At 46.0% G+C, this 17985-nt stretch overlaps 1 protein-coding gene across 1 annotated transcript; it reads left to right on the top strand.

Moving 5' to 3' along the window:
* The first annotated feature begins 13806 nt into the window (after positions 1–13806).
* LOC127335586 (beta-glucosidase 16) lies at positions 13807–17392 on the top strand. The gene is made up of 11 exons (XM_051362300.2): positions 13807–14092; positions 14194–14260; positions 15123–15184; positions 15290–15365; positions 15456–15530; positions 15627–15711; positions 15820–16188; positions 16333–16582; positions 16669–16771; positions 16898–17000; positions 17121–17392. Exons 1-11 carry the CDS (start codon positions 13958–13960, stop codon positions 17326–17328), a joined length of 1533 nt encoding a protein of 510 aa, XP_051218260.1. The 5' UTR covers positions 13807–13957; the 3' UTR covers positions 17329–17392.
* Positions 17393–17985: the final 593 nt, after the last annotated feature.

Below are 17985 nucleotides of genomic sequence, written 5' to 3'. Positions count from 1 at the left end.
TCTACTGTGACAACATGGGTGCCACGCCAATGCACAAGAACCAAGGTCACACAAGAGGCTGAAGCATATCAAGCTGCGTTACCACTCGATTCGCGAGTACATCGAAGATGGAGAAGTAAAGATTTGCAAAGTACACACTGATCTGAATATAGAAGATCCGTTGACTAAACTCTCCCTAGGGCAAAGCATGACCAACACCAGAATGCCATGGGTGTTAGGTACCTTACAATGTAATCTAGATTATTGACTCTAGTGCAAGTGGGAGACTGTTGGAGATATGCCCAAGATGCAATAATAAAAGTGGTTTACATGATCTCATGGTCATAAGGACTAGGTAACTATGTATCGAAAGCTTATAGCAAATAACTTAATGACGAGATCTTATGCTACCCAATTAAGCGTAGCATAAGATCACGTCATTAAGTTATTTGCTATAAGCTTTCGATACATAGTTACCTAGTCCTTATGACCATGAGATCATGTAAATCACTTATACCGGAAAGGTGCTTTGATTACATCAAACGCCACTGCGTAAATGGGTGGTTATAAAAATGGGATTAAGTATCCGGAAAGTATGAGTTGAGGCATATGGATCAACAGTGGGATTTGTCCATCCCGATGACGGATAGATATACTCTGGGCCCTCTCGGTGGAATGTCGTCTAATGTCTTGCAAGCATATGAATAAGTTCATAAGAGACCACATACCACGGTACGAGTAAAGAGTACTTGTCAGGAGATGAGGTTGAACAAGGTATAGAGTGATACCGATGATCAAACCTCGGACAAGTAAAATATCGCGTGACAAAGGGAATTGGTATCATATGTGAATGGTTCATTCGATCACTAAAGTCATCGTTGAATATGTGGGAGCCATTATGGATCTCCAGATCCCGCTATTGGTTATTGGTCGGAGAGAGTACTCAACCATGTCCACATAGTTTGCGAACCGTAGGGTGACACACTTAAGGTTTGATGTTGAAATGGTAGAACTTGTATATGGAATGGAGTTCGAAGTTTTGTTCGAAGTCCCGGATGGGATCCCGGACATCACGAGGAGTTCCGGAATGGTCCGGAGAATAAGATTCATATATAGGAAGTCATTTTATAAGATTTAAAATGATCCGGAAGGTTCTACGGAAGGTTCTAGAAGGTTCTAGAAAAGTCCGGAAGAAATCACTAAGGAAGGCGGAGTCCCGGAGGGACTCCACCTCCCATGGCCGGCCAACCCTAGGAGGGGGGAGTCCACCTTGGGCTCCACCAAGGTGGCCGGCCAACCCCCCACATGGAAGGGGGGAATCCCACCCCAAGTGGGATTCCCACCTTGGGTAGGTTTCCCTATCACATGGAAGGTTTTGGGTTGGGGTCTTATTCGAAGACTTGTAGTCCAACACTTGGGGCTTCCACCTATATAATGAGGGGCCAAGGGGAGGGGGCCGGTCACCCCAAGACCACAGCCTGGCCGCACCCCCTTAGTGGCCGGCCACCCCCTCCCAAACCCTAGCCACCCCCTCTCTCCTCCAACGCTCCCGCACGCTTAGCGAAGCTCCGCCGGTGTTCTCCACCACCACCGCCACCACGCCGTCGTGCTGTCGGATTCAAGAGGAGCTACTACTTATGCTGCCCGCTGGAACGGGGATGTGGACGTCGACTTCATCAACACCGAACGTGTGACCGAGTACGGAGGTGCTGCCCGTTCGTGGCGCCGTGATCAAGATCTTCTACGCGCTTTTGCAAGCGGCAAGTGAACGTCTACCGCAGCAACAAGAGCCTCATCTTGTAGGCTTTGGAACTCTTCAAGGGTGAGTCTCGATCATCCCCTCGTTGCTACCGTCTTCTAGATTGCATCTTGGCTTGGATTGCGTGTTCGCGGTAGGAAATTTTTTGTTTTCTATGCAACGAATCCCTACACTGTCATGTTCTTTTCTGCAAGAAAGTCTTCGAGTCCAAATTTATCGGATGCGCGTCCAGCGCTCCCGATGGGAGTAGCCCCCGAGTCTAGGCGCGGATGCTTGTAACCGTGTGTAGACTCAAATTGTTCGATCCGTTGGTTTTAATTCTTCATCAAATGCTTCAAGCGGACTCGCCACCTTCCATGACATCATTGATGACGCTGCCACTGCTGTGGTTTGATTGACGAGACGTGACCTGACGGGCCCACCCTACTTCTGCACGGTTCTGTTTAGGAAATGACCACTACTTCCGTGCAGTTACCAAGGTGATTCCTCGATTTCTGCGCTCGGTAATGAGAAAAGATCTCTTTAATAAATTGAAAGCAACGACACGTGCCCACTCAATTCTCTTACTTCATTTTACTTTATAATCTCAAAGGGTAAAGTCTCCCTTTTCCACGCTTCCTTCTCGCGACCTCTCTCCCTCATTCATCCTCCTTGTTCTCAACCGCCGCGCCGCCACCGCCGTTTTCTAGATCTTCTTCAGATCTCGCAATGGTGAAGAAGAAGGATCCCATTCTCGCCGCCAGTGGCGCCGCCACCAAGACCCCTCCAACTTCATCAAGGAGAAGCGCATCAGCTGCTCCTCCTCCAGCTCCAGCGCCGCCTGCACCAGAAAACTCCACAGCTGGGCCTATGCCCGGCGATTGGCCAGTTTCTACCACCATGAAGCGCGACGAGAAGAGGGCCCGAAGCCTTGGAATAATTTCCTCCGACGAGGGGAATGTCATTCTTCCAGGTGCGACTTCGTGGCCTAATCCCCCTGCCGGTTTTACTGTGATGTTCTTATCCTTCTTGTATCGAGGTCTTTCGCTTCCTTCTCACAAATTTCTCCATCACCTCCTCCGCGTGTATGAGATCCAACTGTGGCAGTTGACTCCCAACTCAATCCTTCATCTTGCCATCTTTATCACCCTCTGTGAAGCGTTCCTGGGCATCGAGCCCCACTTTGGTTTGTGGAAGAAAATTTTCTTCGTGAAGAGATACAACTGCAGTGGTGGGTCTTTCGTCATTGGTGGAGTTGGGTTTGTCGTTCATAAAGAAGTTAACTAATTCAACTTTCCAATGAAAGAATCCGTTCAAGGATGGAGGCTAAACTGGTTTTATATCAGAGATTCATCAGCAACCGACACCCAGCTTGCCCAATTCTCCGATGTTCTAGAAGCCGAACCTAAGAAGTCTTGGAAAAATATCCGTTCACCCGACGAAAAACCCACAGTCGATAGATTATTCGAGAAATTCCTTCGGATCAAAGAATCCGATGGCTAGACTATGATAGGGACTGAGGTAGCTGCTGTTCTTAAAGCGCCGAGTTCAGCCAATCATGTCCAGGGCCCTTCCGATGTGGTTGTATTGGGGCGCCAAGGATGAGACCAGAGTAAATATTGCTGAGTTATCTGAGAAGGAGCTGCTTGATGAAGTCCGGCGCCTTACTCTTTTTAGCCAAGAAGACTCAATCCCACTGATATCTCCCCAGCCGCCATTTGATGCTGACCACCTGCCAGCGGAGGTAAATCTTTTCCTTCGTGTTCTTGTTGACCTGTTTCTTTCGATCTTTTCAATTTTCATTATTCTTACTCGATTACTTCGACAGATCCCTATAGCTCCCGAACGTTTGCAAGACATGTCGAATGATGCTTCTGAGAAAAGGGGTTCTTCGGTCCCTGTAGAATTCCATGCTGGAGAAAATGCAAACCCAGAAGATGAACATGATGACCCGATGAATCCTGAAGCTTCTTTCATCGATCCCCAATCCCCTGCCGATGATATAAGTGATACAGCGGGGTCAATCCATGATGACGACGCTGATCATGCTGCCTTTGTTGATGCAGCTACGGAGAAGGCCGATGCGCTGCCCTCTAAGAGATCATCCGGCGGCTTTGCCGAGAAGACGATCTTTATGATTTGTAAGTCCATATTACTTTCTCTAAAATTAGGTTCTCATGATTTCCATCTGTATTCGATTTTCACTTAGTCAGTTTCTCACTCTTGTAGTGAAGAGGATTTCATCGAACCTCCGCCCAAGAAGGCTAAAACTTGCGCCGACAAGCCGAATCCAGCTGCCTCCGAGGCTTTGACCCCTGCCACATCCCCAGTGGCTCAAATTTCGACAACTTCTTCCCTCTCCAAAGGGAAGGATATTCCATCAGCTACCGCAGCTACGACTTCTCCTCCTGATAAATCCATAAGCCTTTTCTGCTTCGATTAATATATACGGCTCTAGTAGCTCCCGAGTGGGTCTTTAAAACTTTCTGACGGTTAATTCCCCGTTTAATAATAATCATCTTCTCTTATTTCCCCAGAATTTGCGAGTCGTTATCTCTTCACTAGAGGCCTTCGCCTCCCAATATACTTCTCTTGAAGTCGACAAGGTCCGGCTACAAAAGGAGGTCAAGTCTTCTTCTTCAAAGTTGGAGGGCGCAATAAAAATTGCTGCCGAGGCACGCCAAGAGGTCGATTCCTTAAAGGGTGAACTCGAGGAGCTGAAGAGGAAGCTGAAGGTCGAAGAAACATCCAGGCTTGCTGCCGAAGCTATGATGATTGAAAAGGATGATCTTCTTCGCCAATCTTCTTTGGCCTTGCTTAGTAATTCTTCATTTGGCTTTATTTTTGATTTTCGCTTTATTGGTTCAGTTTTTGGTTAGTGAACTCTTCCCTTTCGTTCCTTGCAGAAGCTGCCGACATCCCTGCTGAAGCCTGGGACAAACTCCCGAACAATTCTCTGACAAATGCTTTGTCACTGACCCTTGGGTCTCACAAGCTTGTTCAGGACCTTCTCCAGAAGGGTAAGGGAGCCATGTCGAGGATGCACTCGATGATCTTTCCCAAGATTGACCAGAACAAGACTTTGGGACAACTGATCAATGCTTTTGCCATTAACACGAAGGAGGTTATCAAGGTATTCAAATGTACTTTGCGCCCCTATGGTGCCCTCCTAGCTTTTCAGCTTATGATGGGTCACGGTTTCAAAGCCAATATCGAAGAGATGTCCAAGGAACTATCGAAAGACCAAGATGGGCGATTTGTTGACTTGGGTGACTTCAAAACCCCAACACTTAAATGCGCTCGCTAGCTTCTTGAGTTGGTCTCAGCAAAGAAATCGTCCATCGGACCAAGCTTGTCAAACCAAACCCATGCTCCTTGACTTAATTTTTGTAATTCTGCTTGATTGAAATAATTTCCCGTCATAAGACCTCTGTAATTGTAACAAATTTCGTACTGGCAATGTTGCTAGTTCCCTCTTGTTATAACACTTTTGTTTGCATGCTCCCGATGGGAGTAAATTCCAGTGTTGAACCCATATAATCCATCATGCTTCTTAATAACCTTTTGCAGGTTTTTCCTATGCCTTCATTTACCGATGACTCTTCGGGTGCTATCTCTGAGAATGATCGACTCCAACGCATGAAGGATCGAATTGCTCAGATGGAGAAGGATATGTGCATCACTTATGCTTTGGCTGCTATTATCAGGAAGAAGAACGAACTGGCAGCTGACGCAGAACGCTATGCTCTTGCTGAATACATAGAGCCACAGAAAGTTTGAACTGTAAGTGCTCTTAACTTCCTGCTCCTTATCTTTCATAAAAGGTGTCTTCTCATCTTTATTCGTTTCTCCTTCTAGTCATAGCTTTGAACCCAGCTGAGGAAAACAAGCGTATCCATGGGTGCGTAAATGCGTTGACTCAACTATCATCTTTAGATGAGGTTTTCTGGAAAAACCAATCAAAGGCTTCCACTGTCACGAAGATCCAAGATCGGGTTCAACAGGTCCACCGATTCTTCGACAAGTGTTATAAAGGATTGAGAATAATCTGGAAGACAATGTTCCCTTTGAACGTGGTTCCTCCCACGTTGTTGACTTTAATGTCAGAATTCAGTAATAGTAGGAAGATCTGAAGCTTGATTCGATCACAACTTATCGCAGGAGCTGAAGCTGCATTTTCCCTTGTTCTTGTACGTCATCCTGCGGCAGATTTGATGACAATTGCCGACACTGTTGGTGACTTAGGGCCACTTTACCTGAAGGTGCAGGTTCCTGCCGCAATTGTTATCGAAAGGCTCGAAGGATCCTCAATATCAGCCGAAGAAGTGGTGGCTCCGCAGAAATAGTTCAGAAAATACTCCTGTTGTAAGGAAAATGCCCTGATACTTGCTGCATCCGAATGTTCGGATGATGCAGGTCCAATAAATTTATCAGCAAGTGTATGTATGTACCTCCTTTTTGGTAATGTCGTTGGCAAAATTTGAAGGAGTAAATTTTAATTACTCGTTTTACATATGTTTGTCAGTAGCAAATTATTTGAGTGATCAGCTCGTGTTGAAGGTTTTGCTAAACCTGTTGTATGTGCAACTTCGCTTTCGACCGATGCATGTCTTGACAGCAGCTCCTGAATGAATCGGTGGAACAAGATCCGCCGATGACTCCGTCGCTCTTTAGTACTTCTATAGTTTAAAGTACCAGACATGGGTCATTTCCGTACGTGTTTCATGATCCTTGCTATCTGCGGCACTCTTTGAGGCATCTATAGCGAAGGATAAAAAGCAAGATTCCCGTCGATTTTGCATCATAGCATCCGTAATTTCAGGGGCTTTTTAGAGTGCAATTTTTGGGCATATTTTCAATTAAACCAATGTTTGCTGTAGTATACGAAGTTCTTGATGATTTTGTTCGGGTGTCCCGAATTACTGCAATACTTCAAGGAAACAAAACTTGAGTCTTCATTAATAAAATAAGCGAGAACTAAGGGGCTAAAAGGGCCCTATTGAAAAGAGAAAAACTAAATATAATTCTCCCCATCCTTTTAAACAAGAGGGGGGTTCTTCTTATCTTCGAGCTTTTCCAACGTGTCAGTGGCTTTGGAAGCGGCACTGGTTTCATCAGGAATTCTTGCGTTGTGTGCTGGAGTTTTGTTTTCTTCTATAACGATCTTGCCGTCATCTGCCGAAGGTTTTACTGTCGAAACTTCTAGAGCAAGATCAGCCGGTTTCTTCTTCAGCTTCTTGACGCGTTCATCTTCCTTGTTATCGAGTGCTGACGATTTTGAAGGGAAGTCGTCAGGTTCCTGCTTTAGTCCAAACTTGGCAGCAATCCTCTGAAATTCACGATCACAATTATCTGAGCGTGAAAAACTTCCATAGACTGTGATGTTTGTTCCATTGTTCCCAGGTATCTTGAGCTTGAGGTACGCATAATGTGGCACAACCATGAACTTGGCATAAGCTGATCTTCCGAGTATAGCGTGGTACTGTGATTCCCAGTTTACTACTTCAAACTCGATCTTTTCCTTCCTGAAGTTATCGGGTTTCCCAAAGACAACGTTCAAGTAAATTTTACCAAGAGAGTACGCCGGTAAGGTAGGGAGGATCCCGTGAAAACAAGTATCTGTTTCTTCCAGCATCCTCATCGTAATTCCCATGTCTTTGATTGTGTCGAGGAATATCAGATTTAATCCGCTTCCACCGTCCATGAAGACCTTGCTCATTTTAAAGCCGCCAATTTGCGCTTCGACTACTAAGGCAGCGTGCCCTGGCTTTGGAATTGTCATCGGGTGATCTGCTCTGCTGAACAGAATGCCCAGTCGATGTATTCAGGAATGTTAGCCATGATACTTTGTGCCAGGTTGATTTCTTGGGTGAGCTTCTTCATCTCCCTTCTCAAAACACCAGTTCTATGAATCATACTAATTTGTCCACGTGGTGGCGGGAAAGGCTCGTTAGAGTTGTGAGGCTGGACCTGCTGAACCTGGTGCTGAGGTGGCGGTGGTGGTGGAATTGGCTGCTGCTGCTGCATGAGCTTCTGCATCTCGATGAACTGTCGACAGTCTCTGAGGAGATGACTTGATTTCTTCTTGTTATCTTTAGAATCGATGTACGCGTGCAGGTAGCAAGGGGCGTTTATCTGCTCAGCGAAGGGTAACTCGGGGGTCCTCTGAGGCCGTGGTTTGTAGTTGCCACAGTTCCCAGAATTACTCCGATTGCCGTCCTGTTGATCGTCTTACCTATCGTCATACCGATCATCTTGTCGATCAGAATATCCTGCGGCTACCAAGTTGTTGTCAAACTGCGGTCTTTCCTTTTCTTACGACAATCTCTTCGACCACCCGAGTCATGCCTCGGCTGATCGTCGTCCTCGTCATCACTACGCGGTCGAGGCCTTCGCACGTTGTCTTCGCCATCAGCCCAGCTGTTGGAAATTTCCATTAACTTGGTTATGGTCTTTGGCTTCTTGCGTCCAAGCTCCTCTATGTAGGTTTCGCGTCGAATACCATCGCTAAAGGCATCGATTTCTCTGTCGATGGAAACATCTTCGGCAGCGTTCAGGAGTTTAGTGAACCTCCCAATGTATCCACACATCGACTCCTTCGGCTTCTGCTGGCAATGCCGCAATTCTTCGATCCCAACAGGCCTTTTGTATGTTGCTTGGAAGTTTTTGACGAAAGCGTCTACCAGATCATCCCATGACTTGATGGAACCCTTTGGCAGGCCTCTCAACCAAGCCCGTGCCGAATCCTTCAGGTAAAGTTGAAGGCACTGCATTGCTGCTATCTGATTTCCTTTGTGTAGGGTCACAGTCTGCAGATAATCATCTATCCAAGACCTCGGCTCCTGCTGCCCGTCGTACTTAGCGGCATCAGTAGGAGTAGGTTTGAACCTTTTGGGTGGCATTGTCTCGCGGATCTTATAACTTAAACAATCAGCTCCTCTCATCTCGCCATCATACTCCTGCCTTTCTTCCGAGGCGTCACTATCGTACCCCTCCCTTGCGGCTCCCCGTCGCCTGGCTTTGTCAATTCTACTCTGGGTGATTTCATCTCGAGCGTCCCTTGAACGGTGCTTCGAACCGCTGGCTTGAAGCGTGGTTTTTTCCTTTCGTGGAACCAAACTATCTCCCAGGATTGCCAGGCTTTCCAGTGCACCCCGATGGGCTTGAGCCATAGAACCTTCGGGTCGGTGGTTAATGAGATATGTCGCGAGGTTGGCGGTTGCTCCTCCGATGGTTTTTGGCCTTAACATACCCGCAGTGTCCGTGGTCATGAAGGACTTGGATAGGTTTGATGTTATTTCTCTAGCATCGTCTTCCGAAAGTCGGGACAACCTTGATCGATGCTTTCCTGCGCCTTGGCTGCTTTGGGACGCGCTTCCCCGTGAGCCCCTCCGCCGTTCACTAGATTGGTCTGCTGCTATCAGACGTAGTTCGAGGGTGGCCTGCTCGTTCGATAGTCGCTCCCGATTTTTCTCCAAGATAGAGCGGTAGGCGTTAAGGGTCCCAACCAAAGTTCTGGTGGGAAGTGGTGTGTTGTTGAATACAGCTGCTCGGGCTGCCGCCCATTCTTCCTCTGCGATGGTGTAATCGCTGTTGTTGTTACTGGCACTATTTTGAAAGTTGCGTCGCCTGCTGGACCGGGGGTGCGATCTCCTTCGACTCCTCTGTTTCCCGTGTTTCCTGCGTTATTGGTAGCATAAACTTGATGACGCGCTGTTTTCCAAGTGGTTGTCCTGACAACGTTGTCGACGCTATCCTCTCCCGACGAATATCTGGCGCTGCAGATGAACGGAGTGTCACACGATCCAATTTCGTGCCTAGTGTCGCAGTTCAGACAGTAGTACGAGGTCATATCCGATGATATGGGATCATCGGATCCAACCGACATTGAAGACACCGACCGAGGGGTCGATGGTGGAGACGAACCCGTCGAGTCTGTTAAGCCAGCCGAAAGATCAATCGATGACGACATGATCGATCCTGTGGCTGGTGGGGACAATTTCCTCGCTGATCTAGGGACGAACGGCTCCAATAACCGAAGAACTACCTCCGCGTTGATGTTACAGTGGACGCTCCCGAACGTCATACCCAGGTTTCCTTGCAGACCCGAGAAAGTTGAACGGGAACAGTCGCTGTACGGGGTGAACTCGTAGGAACCGAATCGGATCGGACTCCTCAAGCTTGGCGATGCCGACGGCGTCGACGAAGCTGCCGATGACATAGTTGGATCTGCCGATGACGGATCTTGTGCCAACAGGGTTCCCACAGACGGCGCCAATTGTCGAGGGTACTCTTCGGCAATGCCCTCCGTTTGGGGCTTAGGGTAGATGGAATCCTGTAGGCTGACACGAGACATTGATTATCAAACAAGCGGGGAAAACGATTTACCCAGGTTCGGGGCCCTCGATGAGGTAAAACCCTTACGTCTCGCCTGTCTGATCTTGATTATGAAACTATCGGGTTACAATGGGGCGCCGAAGGTTTCGGCTGTGATCTCATCGAGAGTCTAAGTTTTGTTGGGACCTAGCTCTAGACTTATGGTGGCTATGATTGCTAATATTGCGTGTGTCCTCGGCAGCCCCTCTCCTGACCCTTATATAGGGAGCTAGGTCTCAAGAGTTATGTCCGGGCACGACTAGGTTACAAAGAGTCCTAGTCCTAAACTTTCCTTGTATTCCTCGTCTCCTTGTCTTTTTCTTCAAGGATCCTTCTTCGGCACCGACATAGTGGCCCACCTTGTCATCGAGTGTCTTCATGGGCCTCTAGTTGGGCCGTGTAGGGTAGCGCAATAACAGTTACCGGAAGGGTAATGCCCACGTCAAGCAGCAACTCAAAATTCAAATTCTATTTCCTTACCATTTTGGGTGAGTGTTTCTGTCTTGTGCACATTCTCTTTTGTTTACTCCATGCATGGTATGTCTAATCGATGAGTTATGCATGACTGTGCATGTAACGTGTCCGCAGGTTCCACTGGATTCTGCTAATAATTGAATTTCACACCTCCAGAGTTCTCATCATGGACTCTCTGAATATGGATTCAAAGCTTTGGGTCGGCATGAGATTAATGCTGCAAAAGTAATTATTTTCAATCATTTGCGCTCTATATCGATCGTCCTCTTTCGTTCATTTCCTAATATCAAGTAACTAATAACTCCCTTGTTCATTTAAATTTTTTTTCCCTATAGGGTTTGGAAACGGTTCAAAGATAAAATAACCGGTGAATTCAAATATGAGCTATAATTTAGAAGGTTAGTTAATGTGGATACTCAGCCACCGGGGACCAATCTATATGGATACTATGTTTGTGAGTTCATCCGGAGACACAGCTCTGAGCGGAGGCCGGCGGATATCAACTTGCGGAGGAATGACTTGCGGAAGAAGCTTAGTCCAGAAGCTCGCTTTCGACCAATTCAAGAGGAATTAGCATGATATTTGGTGAGGAAAGTCCTCCATCCTAAAGGAGAACACTATTGCGAGGACGAAGAACTTCTGATGCCGTAAATTCTGTATGGAAACTTTTTCGAAGTTGTATATGGTCACCCGAGATTGAATATATATTGTATATTCCACTTGAATTCTTCTTGTTCGAAATTTCAAAGTTGTTTGAAATTGTACATTCATATGCATCAACGTGTAACATGTATATAGTAGCGTAGAATATGTGTACTGAAACTTCTTTGAAATTAAAATAAAACACAAAATAAAATATAAAAGAAATGGAACGTAGCAAAAAGAAACCAGATTTAGGGGGGCTAGAACCCTAAACCTAAGGTTCTCCGCCCCGACGGACGCCTGCCGCCCACGTGGACGGACCTTTAGTCGCGGTTCGTAAGCAACCGCGACTAAAAGGGGGTCTTTAGTCGCGCATAATTAGTTCCGGTTGCGCAACCGGGATTAATGCCCTTTGCGAACCGGGACTAAAGCCCCTTTTTCTACTAGTGGCATTTCGAAAAAGTCCTAAATCCTTACATGGATGGATGGAGTACAATTAATTAATGAGCTTGTTAAGAGCTTGTTAAGAGAGAAATTTCATCCTGCTCAGACTCCATACGTTTCCATACGCGTACAATGGGATAAATATCGAGCCCGTCTCCATACGTCTGCTATACCGGTGGTCAGGTTGATGGCTCGCCGCGGCCACGGCTTCTCCGTTGCATGCACTTGGCGAAACCCAAGCTCATGATGACATCCGCACGTACGTCGCCGGCCGGCCGGCTGATGAACGAGTATACATCATGGGCCACACCAGTCAGTGTCGTGATTACGTGGCCTGTGAGGCAACAGCGACCTCTCCTAGGGCCGCTGCTTTCTATCGCCGGGGCATCGGAGGACGATGAGCTAGGGATGGCGCCATCGAGGACCCGGCTATGCCGATGCCGAGCTTGTTGGCCTAGTCCGCCCAGGGTTAGACGCGCTCGAGGCCACCATCTGGAGCGCCTGCGATTATCTTTTCATTCATCAATCATTCCGCTTCACATCATCACATGTCCCTTTCAACAATCAGGAAGTTTTACCCTAGTACGTGGGCAGTGGCTGGGTAAAGTGTTCCATGCATCCTGGAATCACACACTTCAAGAGAGCAAAATACGGCCGGCGGGGAATCGGCCGCCGTGACGAGCATAGGGCTGTGCTAGCTATTTGCTCCGCCTAGGCATTGGCTCTCCCGCGAATTTCGCATGAAGTTGTGGTTAATTTTCTAGTCACATCATCCAAGCAAACCATGTGTGCAGTTTGTGTGTAATTTACCCTACAATTTACCTTTTTCGGTCGTTTTCATCTACTCGCCCTTCACACCTCATATGTCTTTTTCATGTGGCACCAATCAAGCTCACCTAGTGCCTAGCTACATGGGTACCTAGAGATGTCTCTATAACCTCTACAAGGCCTAGAACAAGCACGGTCGGTCGGTGCACCATATATCGGTGTCCTTTTCCACGAGAAAATCACTATCAGATTGAAATCGTTTCCGGTAGATTTGTGCTAACACATTTGCTTTAAGAGAATCAATTTTCGTTCTCAATATATATATATAATTTCATGATAACCTAGAAATAAATAAAAAATCTACATTGCTTGATTCCATAGTTGATTTTGGTTTTTGATATATGAAAAATAAGATAGTAGGCTTGTATACAAGAACCGAGAGATTATCTCATGTTCAGCCATCCTTAGACGGAGGGAGACTTAAATGAGAGGTTTTCCTACTAAGGACAAATGTACAAAGGTTACGCAAAGTTTTGTGGTTATTTCGATTATTCCTCCAGTCTAGCATGTGTGAATCTTATGTTCTAGAGAGATAAGGAAATACACATCAATTGTGTTGATGGGACGATCAAGGTTATAGCAGTGTAGATTAGATGCACATGAATGCGAAGGGCATTGCATGGAAGTAGGTCTAACAACACCATACAAGCAAACTACCATCTAAAAGAAGATTCTTTCTCTATCCTTTACATCTCCATGGTTTCTCTCCTATTTGTTTGAGCAAATTATCATGAAACTACCGTTTCCAACTATTCAGCTATATATAGTTTTGATGATAATCATTCCAACAGCTAACAATATGGTTGTCACTGCAGACAAAAACTGACTTCTTTTCTACCTACTTTAATTTTAGTTTAAGATATTTATATTTTAATATTCAAAAACTAGCCGGCCAGTATTTGTGCTTTGCAACAGATATATATATATATATCATGAAGGATAAAATACCCCTAGCAAAGTCAATTCTAAGAACATTCCGGTACAAACATCTGAATATACACGTGCAGTAAAAAAGGCGAGAGATCTTGATAGCACGACTCGACGACTATTGATAAAAAATGTCGACCGAGAAATATAACTGTTTTCTTTTTTTAAGTAGAAGCCGCTTCTTAGAAAAAAATCACGCAAGGTCGCAAGCACCACAAACATCCGCTCTCCACAGTCTGCAGTTCTGCACACGCTATGATAAGACGGGCATTGTCGTCATTGATGGGTAGTAAGAGCCAACACCGTCGCGTCCAGAGTTTGAAATGCGTGATACTTTTGCAACAAGCACCAAAACAACATTAAACCGAATAATTCTAAGCGGACCCTCTACACCAAGCACTTTGGCACCTTGCGCTTCCTCCTTTAAGTAAAGCCGTGCCTCGGGCGAGCGAGAAGAAACGGGCGTACGTTGCTAGCTAGCTTTGTAGCTGTCTGCCCTTCCTTGCCGTTGCCTCGACCTCGAGCTCCAGGCAGGGAAGCAGCACAGGAATGGGCGCGGCGATGGGCATGGTCATGGTCATGCTGGCGGCGCTGCTGGCTAGCCTCGCGCCGTCCGCCCGTGGGCTCGACCGCGGCGAGTTCCCGCCCGGGTTCCTCTTCGGCGCAGCCACCTCTGCTTACCAGGTTGGTTGGTGTGGAGCTCAGCTTGGCGTCGTCTCCCTTTATCTGTTCGTTCAGTTCCAGTGCAGAGTTCATCAGGCTTCAGCTGTGATTTCTGGTTCCAGATTGAGGGCGCGTACCTGGAGGACGGCAAGGGCCTCAGCAACTGGGATGTCTTCACCCACGCACGGTGTAAGATTTCCCTCCCCCGAAACTTCCTCGCATATTCCTTGTCTTTCTCTGAAGACGCACGTGTTTAGGATTGAACTGAAACTGCACAATTCCCTCCCTCGATCGGTCCCTGCTAGCAATTCAGGTTCACCGGAGCTCGACTGGATGGTGCTCTATTAGCAAGTATATTTACCATGTATGTTGATCGTGCATGCATGCGGCTGGATTTTGTTAATGTCAGCTCAGCGAATCATCGCCAGGATAGGGATATAAGTCGTGTCCTGGTACTACTATGATTCCAAAAAATAACTTTGAAACATTCGGTTTCGTCGAGAAACCTTAAAGGGCAGTGAGATCCTAAGGCGGCCAGTAAAAAGATTCAGAGGCCGGCCGCACTATTTTTGTTGTCGTTTACGCAGGGGCTGCAGAAGCAATGTATATTACCCTCGGGCTTTGGAGTATTGTTTTTTTTTTTTTTGCCAAGGGGATATTTTGTATTTGGTTGGCCTATATACCTGTTTTTTCCATATCTGTTAATAATCGTATAATGCTTTGTTCTCACTGTGGTCATCGGTCAGCTCAACCTCTTTCTCCGATTCTTCGGAGAGGTTACCGAATTGATCCTTTTGTTTCACTGTATAATATTCTCTTCAATCTTTGTGGATTTATACTTTGTATACTGCATAAGCATCCTCGATAATTGTACAGTACTACAGTACCATTTATTCTGTTGATCCAAATTAAGTCTGGTCTAACATTTCGAACAATACTCACACGCAGTTCTCCTGCAAATTAAATTCTCTGAAAAAGAACATCCACATGTGATGTATTTTTTAAGAGTTTAAATTCTGTTTTTCTCTGATAAAAGTTTGCTTTGCTGCAGCTAGGGATATCAAGGATGGACTGAACGGGGACGTAGCGGTTGACCACTACCACCGGTACATGGTACAGAATAAGCAAACACAGAATCACTACTGTAGTACTAGTTGCCATGGTGCATCTTAGATTGTTAATCGCTCCGATGTAATACTGACACTGCTCCGAACACAGGAAGATGTGGAGATCATGCACAATCTGGGCGTCAACTCCTACAGATTCTCGATTTCGTGGGCGAGAATCCTGCCAAGTATGCCTACACACGCGCACAATTTTGTTGCTGTTTAATTAGTCACTGTCCAGTTCCTTAGACACTCAAAATGTCGTTGAATCCTCGTAGGAGGCCGGCACGGAGACGTTAACTCAGATGGAATAGCTTTCTATGACCGCTTGATTGCTGCCCTGCTGCAGAAAGGTATAGCCAGTCTCACACGACACACCTATTAATAATCTTCAGCGAAGATCTAGCAGCAATCATCCTAAGTGTTCAGAAAACAACAATGTCGAACAGGGATAGAGCCATTTGTGACGCTGCAGCACTTTGATCTGCCGCACGAGCTGGAGGTCCGTCATGGCTGGCTGGGAGCCGAAATCCGGTAAGATATATACAAACTCACATACTATGCCCTGCTTGCTCTGCTTCACAGTTAGCCTAGCCTCGGTTCGATCAAGCTAGTTTGCTCCAAAAAAACTTGTGTTTGCAGGGAGGAGTTCGACTACTACGCGGACGTGTGCTTCCAGGCCTTCGGTGATCGGGTCAAGTTCTGGACGACGTTCAACGAGCCCAACCTGTTCACCAAGTTCGCCTACATGCTGGGGATGTACCCTCCCAGCCACTGCTCCGCGCCGTTTGGGACCTGCAACAGCGGCAACTCCCACCAGGAACCCTATGTTGCGGCCCACAACATCATCATGTCTCATGCCACCGCCGTGGACAACTACAAGAAGAATTACCAGGCAAAGCAAGGAGGTTCGATAGGAATTGTGATTGCGATGAAGTTTTATGAGCCGCTTACGAATGCAACGGAGGATATTCTGGCGGCACAACGTGCGTTGTCTTTTGAGATACATTGGTATGTCATTTTTTTCACCTCCTTCTGCAACCTTATGAAGATGGTTCACATCGAGTTCACCAAATTAACCTGCAAAAGAGGAGGGAACTGTAGTCTATGTCTATGTATTATGGTTGTTTTAGCGTCTCTTTTTGCCTTCTGCAGGTTTTTGGATCCGATATTCTTTGGTGAGTATCCCAAAGAAATGCAAGAAGTGCTATCATCTAACTTACCAAAGTTCACCGCAGCAGAGAAGAGGTTACTGCAAAACAAGGTGGACTTTATCGGGGTAAACCATTACACTACAATTTACGCCAAGGATTGCATCTTGTCTTCGTGCGACCTTAATACTTATGAGGGGAATGCACTGGTCCTTGCTATAGGCGAAAGGGACGGCATAAAAATTGGAAAACCAGTAAGAACTTGTTTCTCTCGTATACAAATTTTCTTGTCACATTCTCCTTCCTCTGTGTGACATGTTTGATGTGATAAACCTTTCAGACTGCATTTGTTGGTTTTTATGACGTTCCGGAAGGCATGGAGAAGATTGTCAAGTATGTTAATCTAAGATATGAGAACACACCTGTCTATGTTACCGAGAATGGTTAGTGGCAAGGACAATAAAATTTTACAATTCTTGCAGTAGTATCCCTGGTGATTCCAACTCCCTCCTATTAAATACTTATGTTATCATTGATCATGTGTCATCATACCCATGTCCCTCTTTCAGGCTACTCGCAGTACAGCAATAACAGTATGGGAGATTTGATCAATGACGTTGGAAGAGTGAACTACCTGCAAGGCTATCTCTCGGGTATCTCTTCAGCAGTCAGGTGACAAGCAGACACATTGCATATATATTCTTCATGTGCGCATCATAGACTTTAGCAGAGACATCCAAGCTAAACCTTGCAACAATTCTAAGAATATTTTACTTGTCGGCATGCATATAGGAGAGGAGCAAATGTGCGCGGCTACTTTGTGTGGAGTCTCATGGACAACTTCGAGTGGGCTTTCGGTTTCACCGTGCGATTTGGGATGTACCACGTGGATTTCCAAACGCAGAAGAGGACTCCAAAGTTGTCCGCGAAGTGGTACCAAAACTTCCTCATGGGATCTGGGCCCGTGAACACAATGGAAAATATGAGTACAGATATCTGATACTTGTAATTTCGAATGCCATTGCCATGGATACCCGCGTACCTGACATGCTTGGCTACCCATATTCATATAACATCGTTAAAAACAGAAGCTTATGTTGCAAATGTTATGTCCGACGTTACCACTGAATATTGGTTTCAGAAAGGCGTACGTTAACCAGGAACAAATGAATGCCTTGCCGTCTTAGTTACATTGGTTCCAAATATTGACAATAATAAATTTAATAGACGAACCAAATGTCTTTAGGTGGAACTTGACCGCTTATGTTTCCTTCTCTGTAAAATTTATCTGTGCGTCCCTCGTGGATGACAATACTCACTTCCATCGACAGTACTTATGGATGCTTAAAGTGCCTCAAAAATAAAGTTCTTCATGTGGTTTATAGTCGAGTGGAAGATTGTCGAGGAACGGTTAGAGAAACGTCTGCACAGCTAGGAACACACGTATCTTTTGGAGGACACTTAGTTCTCATTAACTCAACGCTATGTTTCTCTAACCGTTCCCCGACAATCTTTTGGAGGACACATGTCTTTTGGAGGACCTCTTAACTCAATACTTAGCAACAAAGTGTTGTATGCTATGTTTCTTTTAAATTCCAAAAGGAGTACTCCAGCTGGAAAGGAAAACTTCTATATTTTAGCTGGGATGTATTGTAAA

The sequence above is a fragment of the Lolium perenne genome, chromosome 2 (genome assembly GCF_019359855.2).
Source record: "Lolium perenne isolate Kyuss_39 chromosome 2, Kyuss_2.0, whole genome shotgun sequence".
In the NCBI taxonomy this organism is placed as follows: Eukaryota; Viridiplantae; Streptophyta; class Magnoliopsida; order Poales; family Poaceae; genus Lolium; species Lolium perenne.
This window is presented reverse-complemented; position numbering and strand designations above follow the sequence as displayed.

Coding starts and splice junctions, on each gene's coding strand:
- LOC127335586 (XM_051362300.2), top strand. CDS start 13,958: ATGGGCGCGGCGATGGGCATGGTCATGGTCATGCTGGCGGCGCTGCTG. Junction 15,712..15,819: donor TGGCTGGGAGCCGAAATCCG/GTAAGATATATA, acceptor TTGTGTTTGCAG/GGAGGAGTTCGACTACTACG. Junction 16,772..16,897: donor TGTCTATGTTACCGAGAATG/GTTAGTGGCAAG, acceptor TCCCTCTTTCAG/GCTACTCGCAGTACAGCAAT.